The 16,863-nt window shown below is 33.8% G+C and overlaps 1 protein-coding gene across 8 annotated transcripts in view; it reads left to right on the top strand.

Moving 5' to 3' along the window:
* Ccdc66 (coiled-coil domain containing 66) overlaps positions 1–16,863 on the top strand; it is a 27,116-nt gene continuing 10,253 nt past the window's right edge. For 2 of the 8 annotated variants that reach the window (XM_076838603.1, XM_076839002.1), the window contains exons 1-7: positions 1–87; positions 1,797–1,861; positions 2,537–2,562; positions 10,556–10,997; positions 12,518–12,683; positions 12,871–12,974; positions 14,748–14,869. In XM_076838603.1, the coding sequence (XP_076694718.1) occupies positions 77–87; positions 1,797–1,861; positions 2,537–2,562; positions 10,556–10,997; positions 12,518–12,683; positions 12,871–12,974; positions 14,748–14,869 (936 nt within the window). In that variant the 5' untranslated portion in view covers positions 1–76. Of the gene's footprint in view, positions 88–1,796; positions 1,862–2,536; positions 2,563–3,661; positions 3,777–4,743; positions 4,966–10,555; positions 10,998–12,517; positions 12,684–12,865; positions 12,975–14,747; positions 14,870–16,863 lie in introns of those variants that run through there. The other 6 variants (XM_076838514.1, XM_076838928.1, XM_076838682.1 and 3 more) reach the window with 5 other exon arrangements.

Raw genomic sequence — 16,863 nt, forward strand, 5'->3', positions numbered from 1 at the left:
TGCTTGTTGAGCTGCAGCAGCAACCGTCATACACAAGGGGCTTCTGCGGCCCGCAGCGAGAGTTGGTCGTCAGGCCATGAACTTGGGGTAAGCGTGAGAAGTGGCCGTCCCCGAAGAAGGGGGAGTCTGGGTTGGCCCTAGGAGTCCTTCGCCATTCCTCCAGGAATGTCGCTGCCTGTAGCGGCAGAGCCCAGCTCCTTTAGATAGAGAGGTGCAAAGGGAACCCGTCGGCCTTTACGACCCCGCGGGCCTCACTTCTTCCTTCATAACTCGACATTGAAACTGTGAACTTGTTTCCAGCCCTTTTATTATTGAGTTCAGGACGTGGAGGGAAGAAGGGGTCTGAGAGAGACAGCTTAGAGACATTCCAGGTAGAATTTCTGGCCCACGCCTCTGGTTCTTCGTGAACCTGTCTTGGAGTCTTGCAGAATATTGGCGTTTCCCGGTTAATGGAAGGTCCGCGGGGCGAGGAATCGAGAGGCTTTTCAAGGAATTGTCTTGCCATTTCCTGAACCGGTGCTCATTGAGGAGTGAGTCGTTAGATAAATTAAAAAGTCTGTATTGTTTTTCATTGCTTGGAAGTTTAATGTTTCAGGAAGATAAAAAGCAAACAATTCCAGAGTTAACTGCATATCGTTAGCAAATGTTACGTTCTGGAATCTTGGGATTTAGAAATAAATAAGACTGCCTGTGAAGGAGTTTAAGTACAGTGCAGAACAAATACTTTGCAATTTCATCCACGGTTTTTTATTCTGTTTGTTTGTTGTGGTTTAGTTTCATCAACAAACATGAACTGTTCATAACTCTGTAACAGGGAAACGTTTACAACCTATTTCTTCCAGTATTTTGTCTTTAATAAGTAATTTAACTTGATTTTCCCCACATGAACCACACCTCGGATTTTTCATATTCCTAATTATATATCCCAAATTTTGTCTCCTTTGATTGCTGGATTTAATTTTCTCTCTTGAGGAATTCACTTTTGTCCTTGTTAATGTGTATTGGCGTTTTTGTTTTGTTTTATTCTCAGAAGACAATAATAAATTGCTGTATGGACTGCATTTTAGATTTCAGTAGATTTTTAAATTTAGAAACTTAATAGATGTATGTGTTTTGTTTGCATTGTCTACTGTTAATGCTCACGATTGTAACATGCTACATATAAAGTATCATAGCAGCCAGAGTTCTTTGCAGATTTATTTTGATAGTACAAAAGAGTCACTGTGCATATGTATTGTTTGAAATATTCAAAATAAAGTGAAATTCCATGCTCAAGCAGTTACTAACCTATGTAGCGTTGTTATAGTCATTTTCAGGTGCTCCAGCACTCTATAGAATGTGTTAAGCATGAGCTTGCTATGAAACTAATAGATGGTAGATCCTTTATCTAGCTAAGGATTTCTGGTAACAACATTATTTTTTTCAGTGTAGTTACTGAATTAATTGTTTACCAATAACAAATTCTTGTATTATTGAGAAATCTCAAAAAATTTCTCTATTTAGTTTTCTTTTGGATTGAAAAATATTTTAAAAAACTACTGGGGGGGCTGGGGTTGTGGCTCAGTGGTAGAGCGTGTGCCTTATACATGTGAGGCATTGGATTCCATCCTTACTACCACATAAAAATAAATGTGTTTTGTCCATCTACAACTTAAAAAGAAAAAGACTAATGGAATTGTACAAGATTTCTATGTAAATTTGTGTACACAGGTTTACTATCAAGGTTCAAAGGAGCATTTCTGGCTATTTAAAATATTTCCATTTCTGAAAAATGACAACGTTCTTTTATGTTGCAGAGATGGGTTAAAGCTCGAGACTGAATTACTGGATGGAAAAACCAAGCTAATATTATCTCCATATGGTATGCTGTGTTACTAGAAATCTAAAGTGTTAACTTTTAAATTCCTAACTTAAATTTATAGTAGTTTATCAGATTTTTTACTTGTAATAGAATGGTGTTTAAATGATACTTTGAAAGAAGCTGATTGCTTAACTGCTTCAAATTTACTTTTACCCAAGTATAGTCAGATTATATCAGTGCTTACTACTGTCATTATTCAGATTCATAAAAATTAATGATTAATGTATTTCACGTGTAATATTTATATGGTCTTTGCATGTAGTAAATATTTTTATTGTCTAATGAATAATATAAGTGAAATTTAAGTAATTATATGTGTATTCTTTGCATATAGAAAAATGTTGCTTGAGAAAATTAAATTTATAGTAAGACTATAGTTACTAAAACCATTTTTAGTACTAGTTTTTAAACTCTGTAATTTGGTCATGTCCTTCACCCCCAATCTGTTTATAGTTTTACCATGAAAAGGTAACTAATATAAACAAAAATGAAATAGAAATAATTATTTGAACCACATTGTAAGGATTGGAACACTCAGGTGGGCTTTAAAGTTAATGCTTTTGGGGGTAATATTTCTGTCTTAACATCTTAAACACTACTAGTTAAAATTTTCTTTTATAACTGCCTTTGCATGTTTTTGGTTGATAGTTTAGTAATTTTTTTTTTCTTTTGTAGAACATAAATCAAAATTTTCTGTGAAGGTAAGCTAAATGACTTTGACCTACTTTCAAGTGCAAAATAAAGTTTTCTTTTCAATAGTTTGAAAATAATTCCTGGGAAATGTAAAGTGTTCTTAGTGGTTTGGAATGATGACGTGAAGTTATGAAGTTATTGTCCTCCCCCCAAGTTTAAAAAGTCCAGTAGAACTCTCTTCTGTAGATCACTGCTAACCAGTAAAGCTTTCTGCAAAGATGGAAATGTTATAATATCAGTTCTATCTAATATGGTGGCCACTAACCATGTATAGATTGAGCATTTAAAATGTAACCTGTGTAACAGAGGGACTACATTTCTAATTTTATTCAATTTTTAATTAAATTTAGTAGCTACTGCACTAAACAGCATCATTCCAGAGATATTTAGAAACAGATATTCAGATTTTAAAACAAAATATTTTTCTTTTCATTCTCAAATTCCATTTGCCCAGACCAGAAAGAAAACTTGATTCACAAATCCCTACATCTCTTTTATAAGATTACACATGAACTTAATAGTGATTTTTCAAATTACTTTCCTTTACCATGAACCCACTGTTCCTTTTTCTGCAAAATATATACCATTAGAAATTTTCTCTTTTTTTTCTATTGCAACTTCTTCCTTGATTTTCCATTTTTAGATAAATATTGGCAGAAATTTCTCCTCTTCCATAACTTACTGTAGCCTTTTTTTCCTTTATCTTTGCAGTATCTTTTTTAAAAATATTTTTTAGTTATAGATGGACACACTACTATTTATTTTATTTATGTGATACTGAGGATCCAACCCAGTGCCTTACATGTGCGAGACAAGTGCTCTACCACTGAGCTACAACCTCAGCCTTCTTTGCAGTATCTTAAAGCTTTAGCTTGTTTGTGGATAGAACCCAGTTTGGACAATATAGGACTTTCCCTTACAATTCTGAACCCTTTATGGCTTTGTTATTTCTTCTAAGTTTAATCAATGTGGAGAAGTTTCTTGAGTACTCAGGAGATTAAGTATTTGATAAATAGGTGATTTCACAAACTACATGTAAAAAAGTTTTTATGTATAGGCATACATTAATCTTCCCCTCATCTATGGTTTCATTTTCTGATGTTTCAGTTATTTGTGGTCAACTGTGTCTGAAAATATTAAATGGAAAATAAACAATCCATAAGTTTTAGAATGTGCACCATTTTGAATAGTGTGATGAAAATCTCACTCTGTCCTTCCTGAGGTATGAATCATCTCTTTGTCCAGCATATCCATGCCCATTTAGTAATTATCATGTTAACTGTTGAGGTATCATGATGCTTATTTAGGGTATTTGGTCTTATCTGCAGTTTCAGGCAGTCTTTGAATGTTTCACCTATGGATAAAGGGGTCTACTGTGTAGTATATAGTTATATACTTTGTGTACTCCTTTAACCACTGAATACACGTTGTCTGTCTCCTGTCTGTTCTCTTATTAAATATTGCAAGTAACTGCTTTTATTTGAGTCACATTAACAAATTGCCTTTTTCAAGCTTCTAGATATGAAAAGTTACTTGTAATGATTGATTTCTATCTTCCCCAAGCCTATATTCCCTTTTACACATTCTTTCTTCTATTGATATCCTTAACAGGTTTGCTATAGTTGCCACAATTTTAAAGACATTTAATTGTATTTTTAACCAACTCAGAATATCTGGAGCTCCCCTTTCAAGCCTATAATAAAGTTATTAGTCTTGGACTTTTAGTGGAATCATTACAAAATTCTGTCAGCTGTCTAGGGGTATTTTAGGATTTTTAAAAATTTTTTTTAATGAGTAACATTCTCAGCTCATGTTAATTTATGTACCGTCTTAAATTGGTTTCCTCCCTGTTGAATTTCGGACTTGAAAATATTTTTTTCGACACAACCTAATTCTCCCTTGTATATTGATTTGCTTTCAAGGAGATTCTCTTTCCCATAGTTAGAGAGGTTGTAGCTATCCTCTTCCTTCCTGTTTTTGCTCTTCATGGAGATAAACACCAGAATCAGTAGTACTTGTCTTTTGTTTTATTTTTTAAATTTCCCAAGTGTTACAGTTCTACAGATATATGTTGCATTTTCCTTTCTGTAAGTTATTCATGAGTGCTTTCTACATAGCGTTTTTCTTCTATTGAGGTAAACTGAGTGACTATGACACCTACAGTTTTCTGTTTTCCCTATTCCTCATAGGTTGAATTACTGTCGTCTCCAGTGTGTTCTTTAAACACAGCTGAACTATATCATCATCATCAAGTTTAACACATGTGGTCAGAGTGCTTTCCTAATTCTAGCAAATTCTCTCCTGCATTTTTCTTTAATCTTCAGTAATGAATATGAAGTAAAGATGGTTACCAGCCTAATTTTTTATGCTTATTGGAAGAGAAATAAAAGAACTAGAAATGATTCAGTGTTGTAAGTAATTTATAAAAATCATGGCCCCTAAAACTCTTACACTTAAAGTACTCTTAAAAATTAGTTAGAATAAGCATGAAAAGGTTTTTTGACCATGTGTGATCATGCACATTTATAGTTTTAGCTACTTGGGAGGCTGAGTTAGGACGATTGCTAGAGCCAAGGAGTTCGAGACCAGTCTAGGCAACATAGACCTCTTCTAAACAAAGAAAAATTTTTTTTTTTAATATTTCTATATGTGGGAAATATATATTGAAGGGTGTGTAGTACAAGGTAGCACTTTCTAGGTTTTAAAATGCTACTTTTCTTTGTTTCCTTGTGCCAGATTCTGACCTCATTATAAATTGTGAAGTCAACCAGTAATAAATGAGTGCATTTAATATTGTCTTTATAATATGAAAAATATTGGTGGAATTAAATTAGGCAAAAGCAATATGCTGTATAAAAATGTTTTATGACATAAAACTTGTTTGATCAGTTAGAATGTATCTCATCCAGTAAACACTTCTTAAATGACTTTTGCTAGGTTGCTTTTTCTTATTTAGTAACCCACATGTAATTGAATCTTTATTTGGCAGTTCATAATTTTTTGCTACCTCCCTTCATTGTTCCTGTCTGGCTGTAGGCTACAAATAGTGTTCATAATTGAGTTTAATGTATGTTGATTATATGCCAGATCATTACTTTTTTTTAATGCGTAAGTATTTTTAGAGGACTTTTTCTGTTTATTATTTCTGATGTGACCAGAATGTGGTAAAATAATTCTAGTTAAATTAGTAGATTTCTGTTTAACAAATATTTACTGTAAATTCAAGTATGGATGTAAGACTCCATTCTTAGCTTTATTTGTTCTCAAAAAAACAAGTCCTTGTGGGTTGGATTTGTAGGTTAATGGCAGAGTGCATGTGTGAATAGTATTTACTTCTGGGAAATGTAGAACATAAAAGCTTAAGGGAGTTATAGTCATTGAAGGGCCTCATTGGATGCTCGAAGACTTCGATGATTTGCATGAAGGAAGCTATTAAAGGATTTTTGATGAGAGGAATAGATATGATCTTATTTGTGGTTTTTAGAACAGGACTTCAGGCATTTCCATGAAGGACAGATAGATTATCATTATCAATTAAGAAGACCACCAGTTAATTGTCAATTACAGCAGTCCAGGGAGAATTGGATATGGCTCTGAACTTGTATGATAGTTAAAAGATGGAAATATAAGACAGAAATGAGAGGATTTTAAAGTATGTTAAGAAAGTATGCTTTATTTAGAAGTTGGAGATAAACTGAAATGCCCAGCTATTACCCAGAAAATGCGCACGTGTGTCAAAAGAAGGGCAAGATCAGTAGAAACTGTGGTAGAGACTGAGGTGGTATGATTCAGCTGCCCAAGCAGACTACATGTAGACTGCTGATAATTTGATGCATACAGTGATTTTTTTTCCTCCAAAACTAGAATGACTTGCTGGTGCCTAAAAATTGGATAATTTAATGTAAGATCTAGCATTCTTGATTCTTTAGAAATATTGGGTGATCTCGCAACTAGACTCAGATTCATGTTTGCCTGTAATAGACAGGTTCTGAGTGTTGGCTCTCTCTTGTAGTGTTCTTCAGTTCTTCTCAGTTCCCATCTAGTCTAATTCATGATAGACATTTGAGTTATACTAAAATAGCTGCAGACATAAAAGGGTAAAAATGTATTTTAGATTGATATATTGTTATCAAAAACCTGAAGCCAAGAATAACATGGTGAGGTGAAGTAGATAATTAAGAGATCTTGTGGCTGATTCAGAAGGTACATTTTGAAAAGTAGGGTGAAATGAGATTAGCTAATTGGTCAGCAAGGTGAGTTTCATGAAGTATAAGGAAAAGTTGGATATGAAAACTCTTATGGCATCTCACTCTTTGACAGCAAGGATCTGATCTTATTTTTTATATCACCAACACTTTCCACAGTGGTGAGCACATAAAACACATTTAATTGACTGTCAAATTATTTCAGATTAGTTGGATTTACAGAAATGTACAGTGGATTAAGTGGAGGATAAACTTGAGATTGATAGAATGTAATCTAGTAGAGATGATAAGAATCTGAACACAGATTTGTCATCATGTAAATGATAAGAAAAAGATACTTGGAAGGGAGACAGTGTTTACTGATATGCTAAATAAGACCCTGAAGGAAGAGAGTCAAAGGTGACTCCATGGTTACTGGCCTGAGATTAGAAAAACAATGCCAAAGAAATGGAATATTTTGGGAAAGAGAACTAATTTATGGGCAAGAGATAAATAATTCAGTGGGGTGAATGGTATAGTTGAAGGTATTCAAGCAAAATTTATTGAATACTTACTCTCTTTCATCTGTTCTAGTTACTGGGGTTATAGGAATGAATTAAACAGACAAGTCTCTGCCCTATGGAGTTTACATTAGAAGGGTGTGAGATGGACAGACAAGAAGCCAAATATTTCCAGACAAAACAGGTTATGGAGAAAAATAAGCATGATAACCTTACTGGTTTAGCAGCCTTGGGAATAAGTAATATTAGCTGAAAGGGTGGACAGAACAGGCTAGTTTGGTGAGATGTTACTGAGTGGGTGATATTTGAGCAAAGATCGGATAAAGGTGAAGAAATGAGCTGTGTAGAATCTGTAGGAAGAAGGAAAGGCCTTATTGAGTTCAAGGAACTCAAGATAGAAAATGAGGTCAAATAGCATGGGGGTAAAGAGGCAGGGGAGTAGGGGGTACTCACTTATCATTAGGGCTTGTTTTAGGTCATTGTGAAAAGTTCAACTTTGTTTTTGAGTAAAATGAGAAATCATTGGGGTTTACCTGGGTATTGAACCCAGGGGTGCTTAACCAGTGAGACATATTTCCAGCCCTTTTTTATTTTATTTTTTAAAATTTTGCTACATTGATGAAGGCTTCTCTAAAACTTGCTTAGGCTGGCTTTGAACTTGTGATCCTCGTGCCTTAGCTTTCTACTGGTGTTACAGGCATGTATGTATCACCATATGTGGCTTTTGGAGGCTCTTGAAGATAGTAACATGATATGACTTACATATTAATATTAAGGTAGTCACTGTGGCTCCTGTATTGAAAGTAGATGAAGCAGGGGTAAAAACAGGAATACCAGTTTGAAGGCTTTATAGTAATTCAGGTGAGATGTAATATGTTGGAGCAGAATAACAAGAAGTATGTTGAGGTAGTCAGATTCAGGATATATTTTTGAAGATGCAGCAATATAGTGTTGATGGCAATTTAAATGTGGTTTATGGTAGAGGAGTTGAGTATGCAAATATAAGTAACATGGGGAGAAAGTTAATTAGAGGCAAAAAGCAGATGAGTTCAGTTTTGGACATGCTGATTTTTAATGTCTATTAGAAACCCAGTGGAAGTGTTAGATAGGTTATCTAGAACCTGGAATTAAAGACACAAATTTGGAGTCATCAACATAGATAATATTTAGAGTCAGAAAAGTAAATGAAATGACCAGTTAAATGAAGGAACAGGACTGACCAGTGGGCACTTCACTTTAAGAGGTCTGTGAGAAAAGAAACCAGTAAAGACTAATAAGGAGCAGTGATGAAAGTCTGAAGAATCAAGATTATGAAATCCTGGAAATGAAGAAAAAGTTTCAAAACGGAAAGAGTAATCCTCTGCATCAGATAGAGCTCATAGGTCAAGTAAGATGAGGATTTGAGAATAGGTTACTAGACTTAGCAATGTAAAGTTATTAGTGACCTTGAGGAGTTTTGGTGGTATGGTGTGATGTGGGTGAAAGATGGATTGAAATGGGGTTATAGGAGATGAAAGAGAAAATGGGATCAAGAATTTTTTAATTGCTTACTGTAGCTACAGCATGTTTTTATTTTAATTTTGGAGACGGTCTTGCTAAGTTGCCCATGCTGGCCTTGAACTTGGAATCCTCCAGTCTCAGCCTCCTGAGTAGCTAGAATTATAGATGGGTGCCACTACGCCTGGCAAGAGTTTTTAAAGATGGTAAAATAATAGCATGTTTATATGCTATTGTTCATTGTGATCCAGCAGAAAAGAAAAAGTCATGATTCCAAATTAAGAATTGCTAGAGAGAAATACAAAAGAAAGAGAGAGGTTATGGAATTATGTACAAGTAACAAGAGAATAAGTATGGGTACAGATGCTGGGAAAGATTTGGTGATTGAAACTTGCAGTTTTCTTCTGAATACTGTCTTCACCTGAGAATGAGGATGGGAAAGAAAGTATTAAGGTTGAATAATTATGAAGAGTGAGGAAACTGGGCACAGTGGCGCACACCTGTAATCCCAGCAGCTTGGGAGGCTGAGGTAGGATCATGAGTTCAAAGCCAGCCTCAGCAAAGGTGAGGCACTAAGCAACTCAGTAAGACCATATCTCTAAATTAAATATAAAATAGGGCTGGGGATGTGGCTCAGTGATCAAGGGGATGTGGCTCAGTGATCAAGTGCCCTTGAGTTCAATCCCTGATACCCCCACACACACCTCCCAAAAAAGAGTAGGGAAATATATGACTGCCAGGTACTATTAAGAACTCATTTGATATTCTTGGTTATGAGTTTAAGATGAAACCAGTAAGCATGGCTGTGTTGTTTTTCTCTGCTTATGCAGTCATAGAATAGGTAAAGGATTGGATTTTGTTGGAATTAGGATTTGCTAGATGTGCATAAGAGTAAAGAGTGGAAGACGGATGATTTGACTTGTGGAATTTAAGATCATTAAAGGGGCTGAGGCTGTAGCTCAATGGTAGAACACTTGCCTAGCACATGTGAGGCATTGGGTTTGATCGTCAGCATCATATGTAAATAAGTAAAGGTATTGTGTCCATCTACACCTAAAAATACTTTAAAATAAAAAGATTGTTAAAGAAGGAAAATAAGAACTTGTTAAAGAAGGAAAATAAGAGCAAGAGGGAGGTGGCAGATTATTGATCTTTGCACAGTTAAAGAATTTTTGGAATTGGGATATGGGAAGAAGAGAATTGGAAAAAAATAGGAGGTGGGAATCCTTATCCAGTACTTAAAATTGAGATATTAGAGGAGTTGCAGTTGTGGATAGTTCCCAGGTCAGTGTCAGAAGGTACTGTGGAAGTGAGTAATGATGATAGCTTTGAGAATAGCAGAATAGGAAGAGTTTGAGGAAATGAAAGGATATAAGAATAATATGAATATGAAAGTACCACTAATTGAGAAAGGATTTGTATTAGAAGGTTGACAGCAAGCTATATGAGGTCAAACAATAAAGGGCTAGTGACCTGTGAGTCTATAGATGGCATGTAAAGAAAAGTAGTATGGGTGGTATGATTTAATGACATGAAATCCAAAGCTGAAGTAGATTGGTGATGTCCTGTAACAAATAAAATAAAAGTTTACCTCTATTCTTCATTATCCAGAATTAATAACTTTTAGTTATTGATGAAGCTTTCAACTGAAGATTTGCAGTGTTAAAAATTAATTTCTATGGCTTTATTATTTAAATAGTGAAAAGTTTAGAGGATAGATTTATCACAGATCATACAAATAAAGGTAATTATTGATTTTCCAAAAACCATTAAAAAATAAGCTTCTGGTGTTTTAACAGATGGGAAATAAGACCAAGATTGCAAAATGTCCTTTAAGAACAAAACAAACTGGACACATTATAAAATCACACAATACTTGTATTGGGAGTGGAAAACTTTTCCAAAAGAAGACAATTGATTCGGGAACCTCACAGGCAAGAGGTGAAAAAAATAGAATGATACTTTCACCCACTAAGGATTTATGTAAGCAGTATACAGACAAAGACTGTCTTTGTTCCCCAAAAGAGATTTCATCTACAACCCCCAATATACAGAAGACTAGAAACATAGATGTATCTCTAGTAGACAAACAGAAGTCTCACAAGAAGCACATCACAGTTGAAAACATGAACAGTGGTTTGGTGTGTCTAACACAAGACCAACTACAACATATTTTGATGACTGTAAACCAAGGAAATGGATCTGTTTCCCTGACTGAGAATGGAAAGGAGGAAGAAACAAGTAAGATTTTTTTTTCTGATTTTGTGCTATTTTCTCAATATTTCTTTTGAATTCCACATTCATTTGAATTTAAGAGGTACTTACAAAATAACCAATGTAACATATACCATTTTAAAATAATTATTATTTTAGAGGACTTTAATATGCAAAATTACTTTGATAATTATGATATGTCATGTTTTAAGGTTAATGCTCAAAATATTATTCATGTGCACTATAGCCTTAAGAAATCTAGTTTCTGTGAATTTCAGAAAAGCTGTTAAATAAAAAAAACAACAACAAAGACTTGTACTTAATTTAGAATTTCTGAGGCTTTACTTACATTTAAAATAACTATATAAAATAGTTTTAAACAAAACCATCTGTGGTATTTCTAGTGAAAACCAAAGGAACTTTGTGAAGATATGACTTGAGTTGTTGCTGAAAAACATTGTTTTCCTTGGCCCCTTTATTTGTTCTTCATGTCCCTCATGCTATATAAGGTCAGACAATAAGGGGCTAGTGACCTGTGAGTCTATAGATGGCATATATGTTATGTTAGGGATTCCTGTACTGTTTTTTAACCAGTATAAAACATAGACTTAAAAGGAGTACTAGAATGTTACATGTCCCGTTTCACAAGTCAGGTATTATGTTATGTTTTTAAAGCCTTCTAATTTCAGCTTTGGGCTAGGAATTATGACTCTGAAACTAATAGAAATACCACTAAAATTTTATTAGGCAATAATGAGATAAATAAAAGTAAAATTGGCTGTCTCCATGGCTAAGACCCCACAACTAGTTTGGAGGCCAGGCAACTCCTGTAGACTACTATGACATTCATGTTGGAGTCATTTACCTTCTCTTGATCTAGGTTATTTGTAAAATAGGGAATCTGATTGTGTCTTTAAGGCTAAGATTCTAGCTCAGAGAACAAAAATTAGCAACTTAATGGGTGTCATAAGACATAATATCAACAAAGTTAAAAGCACATTTTACTCAATTATGTATTGACTTGCCTGTTAGGTATGCTTTATTTTCACTGGGAGAACTAGCTGGTTCAGGAGGAATTTTTAAGTCAACATATAAGCCCTCTGTAAAAATCTTTCGTTATTTGCTATTGTAGCTGGGGTGTAGAGACACTTGTTCTTGAAAAAATTTTCTGTTGATTTTATAGCTAAATGAGAAGAGTAAGTTCAGAGTAATGAATTTTAATTAATTGCATATATTCCCTTTTAGGTTAATTTGTGAAAGTATATTGGCAGGAGTAAGCAGAGATTTATTTTTCTTTTGTTGTTCACTTGGTTTCCTGTTTGATACAAAAAGTTGTATGTCTTTGGCCACAAACAAGCCATTTAATCTCCGGGCTTTAGTTTCCCTTTTTTTGACAGATACCCACCTCAAAGATTGTTTGGAGAGTTAAATTAGATAACGTATAAGATTGTTTTGTTTTTTAACCATGTAGTACACATTGCCAAGATAAGTTATTGTACTATCTGTAATTTAGTGTTAATTTTAAAACGTGCATTTTGACTTCCTAGGTCAGGATAGTCTCCATTTGAACAATATTCCCAATCAGCCAAAGGACAAGAACATTATGGGATTACTCCAAAAATATGAGGCTGTTTCATCTATTCCAGATGAAAATAAATCTGTCTTAAATAAAAATCAGGAGGCACCTAAACAATATGAACAGAAAATTGCCCTGTATGTAACTCATATCTACTACTATGGGATCATCTTGGGAATATGGTTTTGCTTTACTTCCATGTGAAATATTTACTCTGAAGCTCTGAAGCTATTTAAAAGCTTATTGCTTTATTTTTATGGAGTCAGTCACGTAAAAACCTATAATGATAATGTCTCTGGGTTTTTTTGTTTTTTATTACATTAGAGAGAATGAATGGAAACCAGGAGATATATTCAGTACTCTGGGGGAAAGAGAACGTGATAGAAGTTTGTTAGAAGCAAAAAAAGCCCAGTGGAAGAAAGAACTAGGTAATTTTTGTACCTTTTATTGTAGTTTTATTGGTCTATGAAATATAGAGTGAGGACCAATTATATCTTTTAGCATATTATCAAAAATCTTATTTTATAACATTTCACATCTAGAGTATTCTTTTACAAATCCAAACGAAACTGTGATTTCACATGGAAAATCACAGTTGTCTCTTTTTGTTTGGTATACTGTGGTGTGCACCCCAAAAGCATTAATGTCACTGGTATCCTTTCACAGTCCTGGTAGCTCAAGAAAGGATTTCTAAATTTTCGTATTTTTTGAGTACAGAAGTCCTATGGATTTAAAATGGTTTTATTTAAAAAATTATTTAACACATGTGAGGCACTGGATTCAAACCTCAATACCATATAAAAATAAATAAACCAAATAAAAGTATTGTGTCCATATAGAGCTAAAAAGATTTAAAAAAGGAATAATCAGGGTTGGTGCTATAGCTCAGTGGTAGAGCGCTTGCCTGGCATGTGTGAGGTACTGGGTTTGATCCTTAGCACTACATTAAAAAATAAATAAAGGCATTTTAAAAAAAAGGAATAATCAGTGATATCAAGCAGTATTCTAGTTAGAAACAAACTTATTGCTGTCAGCCCAAGAATCTAATAACAAAAATTTATGATTCCAATTATGAAATTTTGTTAATTACTAAGAAATACCCATTACTTCTTAGACTTAACTTAGGGTCCAGGTACTACAATTTAGAATATATGGCTTAACATTTGTACTTCTTGGAAATAACTACAATAAAGATATGAGATGAACTACAACATCTACTCAACTGGGAAGTCTTGTGAAACAATTACTGATGGTTAAGTAATTTAGCAAAAAAGAAGAAATAGGGAATGAATTGAAGGTTTGGAGGTCTGTGTATTTTATGTCACGGTTTCACCTTCAAATGTTTTCAAGCTGGGCATGGGGACACACACCTGTTATCCCAGCAGCCCAGGAGTTGTGAGGCAAGAGAATTGCAAGTTCCAGGCCAGCCTGGGTAACTTAGACCCTGTCTCAAAATAAAGAGGGCCAAGATGTAGTTCAGTGGTAGAGCACCCCTGGATTTAACTCCAAACACCACAGAAATAAATATATAAATAATTTTCTTTCAGCACATTTAACTTACCAAATTACAATACCATATTTGTGAAATAAGATGGAACTACTTGGAAATAACTTAAGTATGTCATGCTTAATTATTTTCTTAAATAATTTACTTTTTTTTAACCTGATACTGTTAGCAAGGAGAATTTCTCTTTTTTTAAAGTCATGAGAAATAATGACTAACATACTTACTTTGTGCCAGATCCTAAACCAAAATAAGAACTAAGGATTTAGAGATGTTAACAGCAGTTTGCCAACAGTCACGTGACTAGGAAGTGGTTGAGCTTGAAGTTGACTGTCAGGTTCCCTGCTTCAGAGTTCTAGCTTTTAATTTTCAAAGTGATAACTGAATGAATGATATAGGAAAGTAGAACATCATAATAATTAACATCAAATAAATTATTCTGAAAAAAGTTCCATATTGATAAATGTGATAATAAAAGCAATATTCTTATATCCATTCGTACCATAGTAATTAAAAGTTTTATTTCATATCCTTAAAAATTGCTTTCTGCCTTGTGAGTTAATTTCCTACCTAAAAAACAATTTCAATTAAATCTGTGTTAGAATCTGCTCTGCAGTATTTAAGGTCATGATTTGTTTACATGATTTTTTTTTTACAGTTTTTATACATTTTTTTTAAAAAAGGACATTATTTACAGATGAACAGGTTGCTTTAAAGAAGAAAGAAAAAGAAGCTTCTGAAAAGTGGAGTAATTCTTGGAAAAAATCTGAAAGTGATAAAATAATGTGGGAAAAACTTCAAATTTTAGACCAATCTAAGGTAAGAATATCAAAATAAAGCATTTTGTTTGATTATCTTAAGACATCTTTATTATAATATTTAAAATGCTAAGCAGTGTTCATATTTTAAAATTTGTTTTTAAAACTCATTACGGGGGTCTGGGGATATAGCTCAGTTGGTGGAGTGCTTGCTTCAAATGCACAAGGCCCTGGGTTCAATCCTCAGCACCAAAAAACGTAAAACCAAAACCACACCACAAAACTCATTTAAGGGAAAAAAACCTTACTTGTTATGTAGTGTTTTATGACAATAGTTTACAAGTTATGACCTGAACTACTTTCTGTTTGCATTCTGTAAATTATCTTGTTATGTGTTAGTTGGTGAGCATACAGGCCTTAGGCACCTCCTTTAGGCTCCTATAAAGGAGCACTGCAGTTTTTTAAACGGCTCAAAAATCTTTAACCATCCACGTGATAGCCACTACAAGGTTATCAAATCAGCTCAAAAAAGGTGTTTTCATATCAAAGATGAGTGTATGCCAGATATCCTTCCCATATTGCTTTTATGATCTTTAAATTTTATTTATATTTAATTTTAGATAAATAGTACCCTTGTTTTTCTTTTCTTATTTCTTTCCATCTGCTGGCTCTTCAAACATTCAGTTAGTTTCCTTGTCAGGTTATGGTGGTCCAGGCTGATTAGGTCCTCACTACTTAGAGCTAGTCATATTTTAGAGGTGAAGTCCTAAGTGTCAGTACTTTGAATATCTAGACCCTTTAGTGCTTGATTTCAATATAACCAGTTTTCCTTAGAGGAGTAATTCTGAATTCTCCTTACTTTTAATTACAGATTAACTTTTATGAGTGTTTTATAAAGCTCCTTAATTTACCACTTCTTTTTTACATGTATAATCCCTTCTACCTTATGAACATTTATATTTTAACAAATGTATTCTGAAAACAATGTAGTAACCTAAAAACATTGTTTAGATGGTGGAAATTTTTAGCACTGTGGCCTAATTGGGTAAATGCCTTGTAGATCAGTGCTGACTAGCCTGTTTTGATATAATATGATAATTTAACATTAGCAAAAAGAAATCTGAATTGCATTTTTCTATTGTCCCAGAAGTAACTTTTGACTCACTGACAGAAATAATTTTGAAAAATCCTATAGTTCTGGGTGATAATTTTAAATGTGTGAAGTTTTGAAGTTGATTTATCCAGATAAAGTACAGGTTGAGCATCCTTAATTTGAAAATCCAAAATTTGATGTTTCAACCTCTAAAACCTTTTGAGTACCATTAAGAAGTCACAAGGAACAATTCTACTCTGACTTCATGTGACAGTCACAAAATAAAGGTGCACTAAAAAATATTCTATAAAACTACCTTCAGACTATGTATATAAAGTATATTGGAGACTTAATTTTGTGATTTGGCTTGGGTCCCATCTCTTTCTCTCATTATGTATATGCAAAATTCCAAAATCTGAAGCATTTACGGTAGCATTTCAGATACTCAGTATGTGCCATTAAAAGCAGCAACTAACTGAAACTTTCCATAAAGTTGACTTATTCACTTATGAAAATATAACATATTTTCAGTTACCAAACTTCAGGTTGGAATGTTGGCATGTCATTTATTCCTTAATACATTGCTTTTCTTTCTTTCTTTTTTTTTTTTTGGTACTGGGTAGTAAACCCAGGGGTGCTTAACCACTAAGCCACATCACCAGCCCTTTTTATTTTTTGTTTTTGGACGGGATCTCACTAAGTTGCTTAAACTGGCCTCAAACTTGCCATCCCTCTGCCTCAGCCTCCCTAGGATTACGGGTGAGCACCACCACACCTGGCAGTTTGCCTGTGATTATGAGTCAAAAGTAAATAGGAATAGAAACACTTTTTTTTTTCTAACAGTTATCAAGAGTTATCGAGGAATTTAGACAATATAAAATGTTAGGAATTTTATTTTCTACAAATGGCACAGTTAAAATTTTCAGGCATCAGTGGGTATTTATAGAATATACAATTATAGA

This window comes from Callospermophilus lateralis, chromosome 1, assembly GCF_048772815.1.
Source record: "Callospermophilus lateralis isolate mCalLat2 chromosome 1, mCalLat2.hap1, whole genome shotgun sequence".
In the NCBI taxonomy this organism is placed as follows: domain Eukaryota; kingdom Metazoa; phylum Chordata; class Mammalia; order Rodentia; family Sciuridae; genus Callospermophilus; species Callospermophilus lateralis.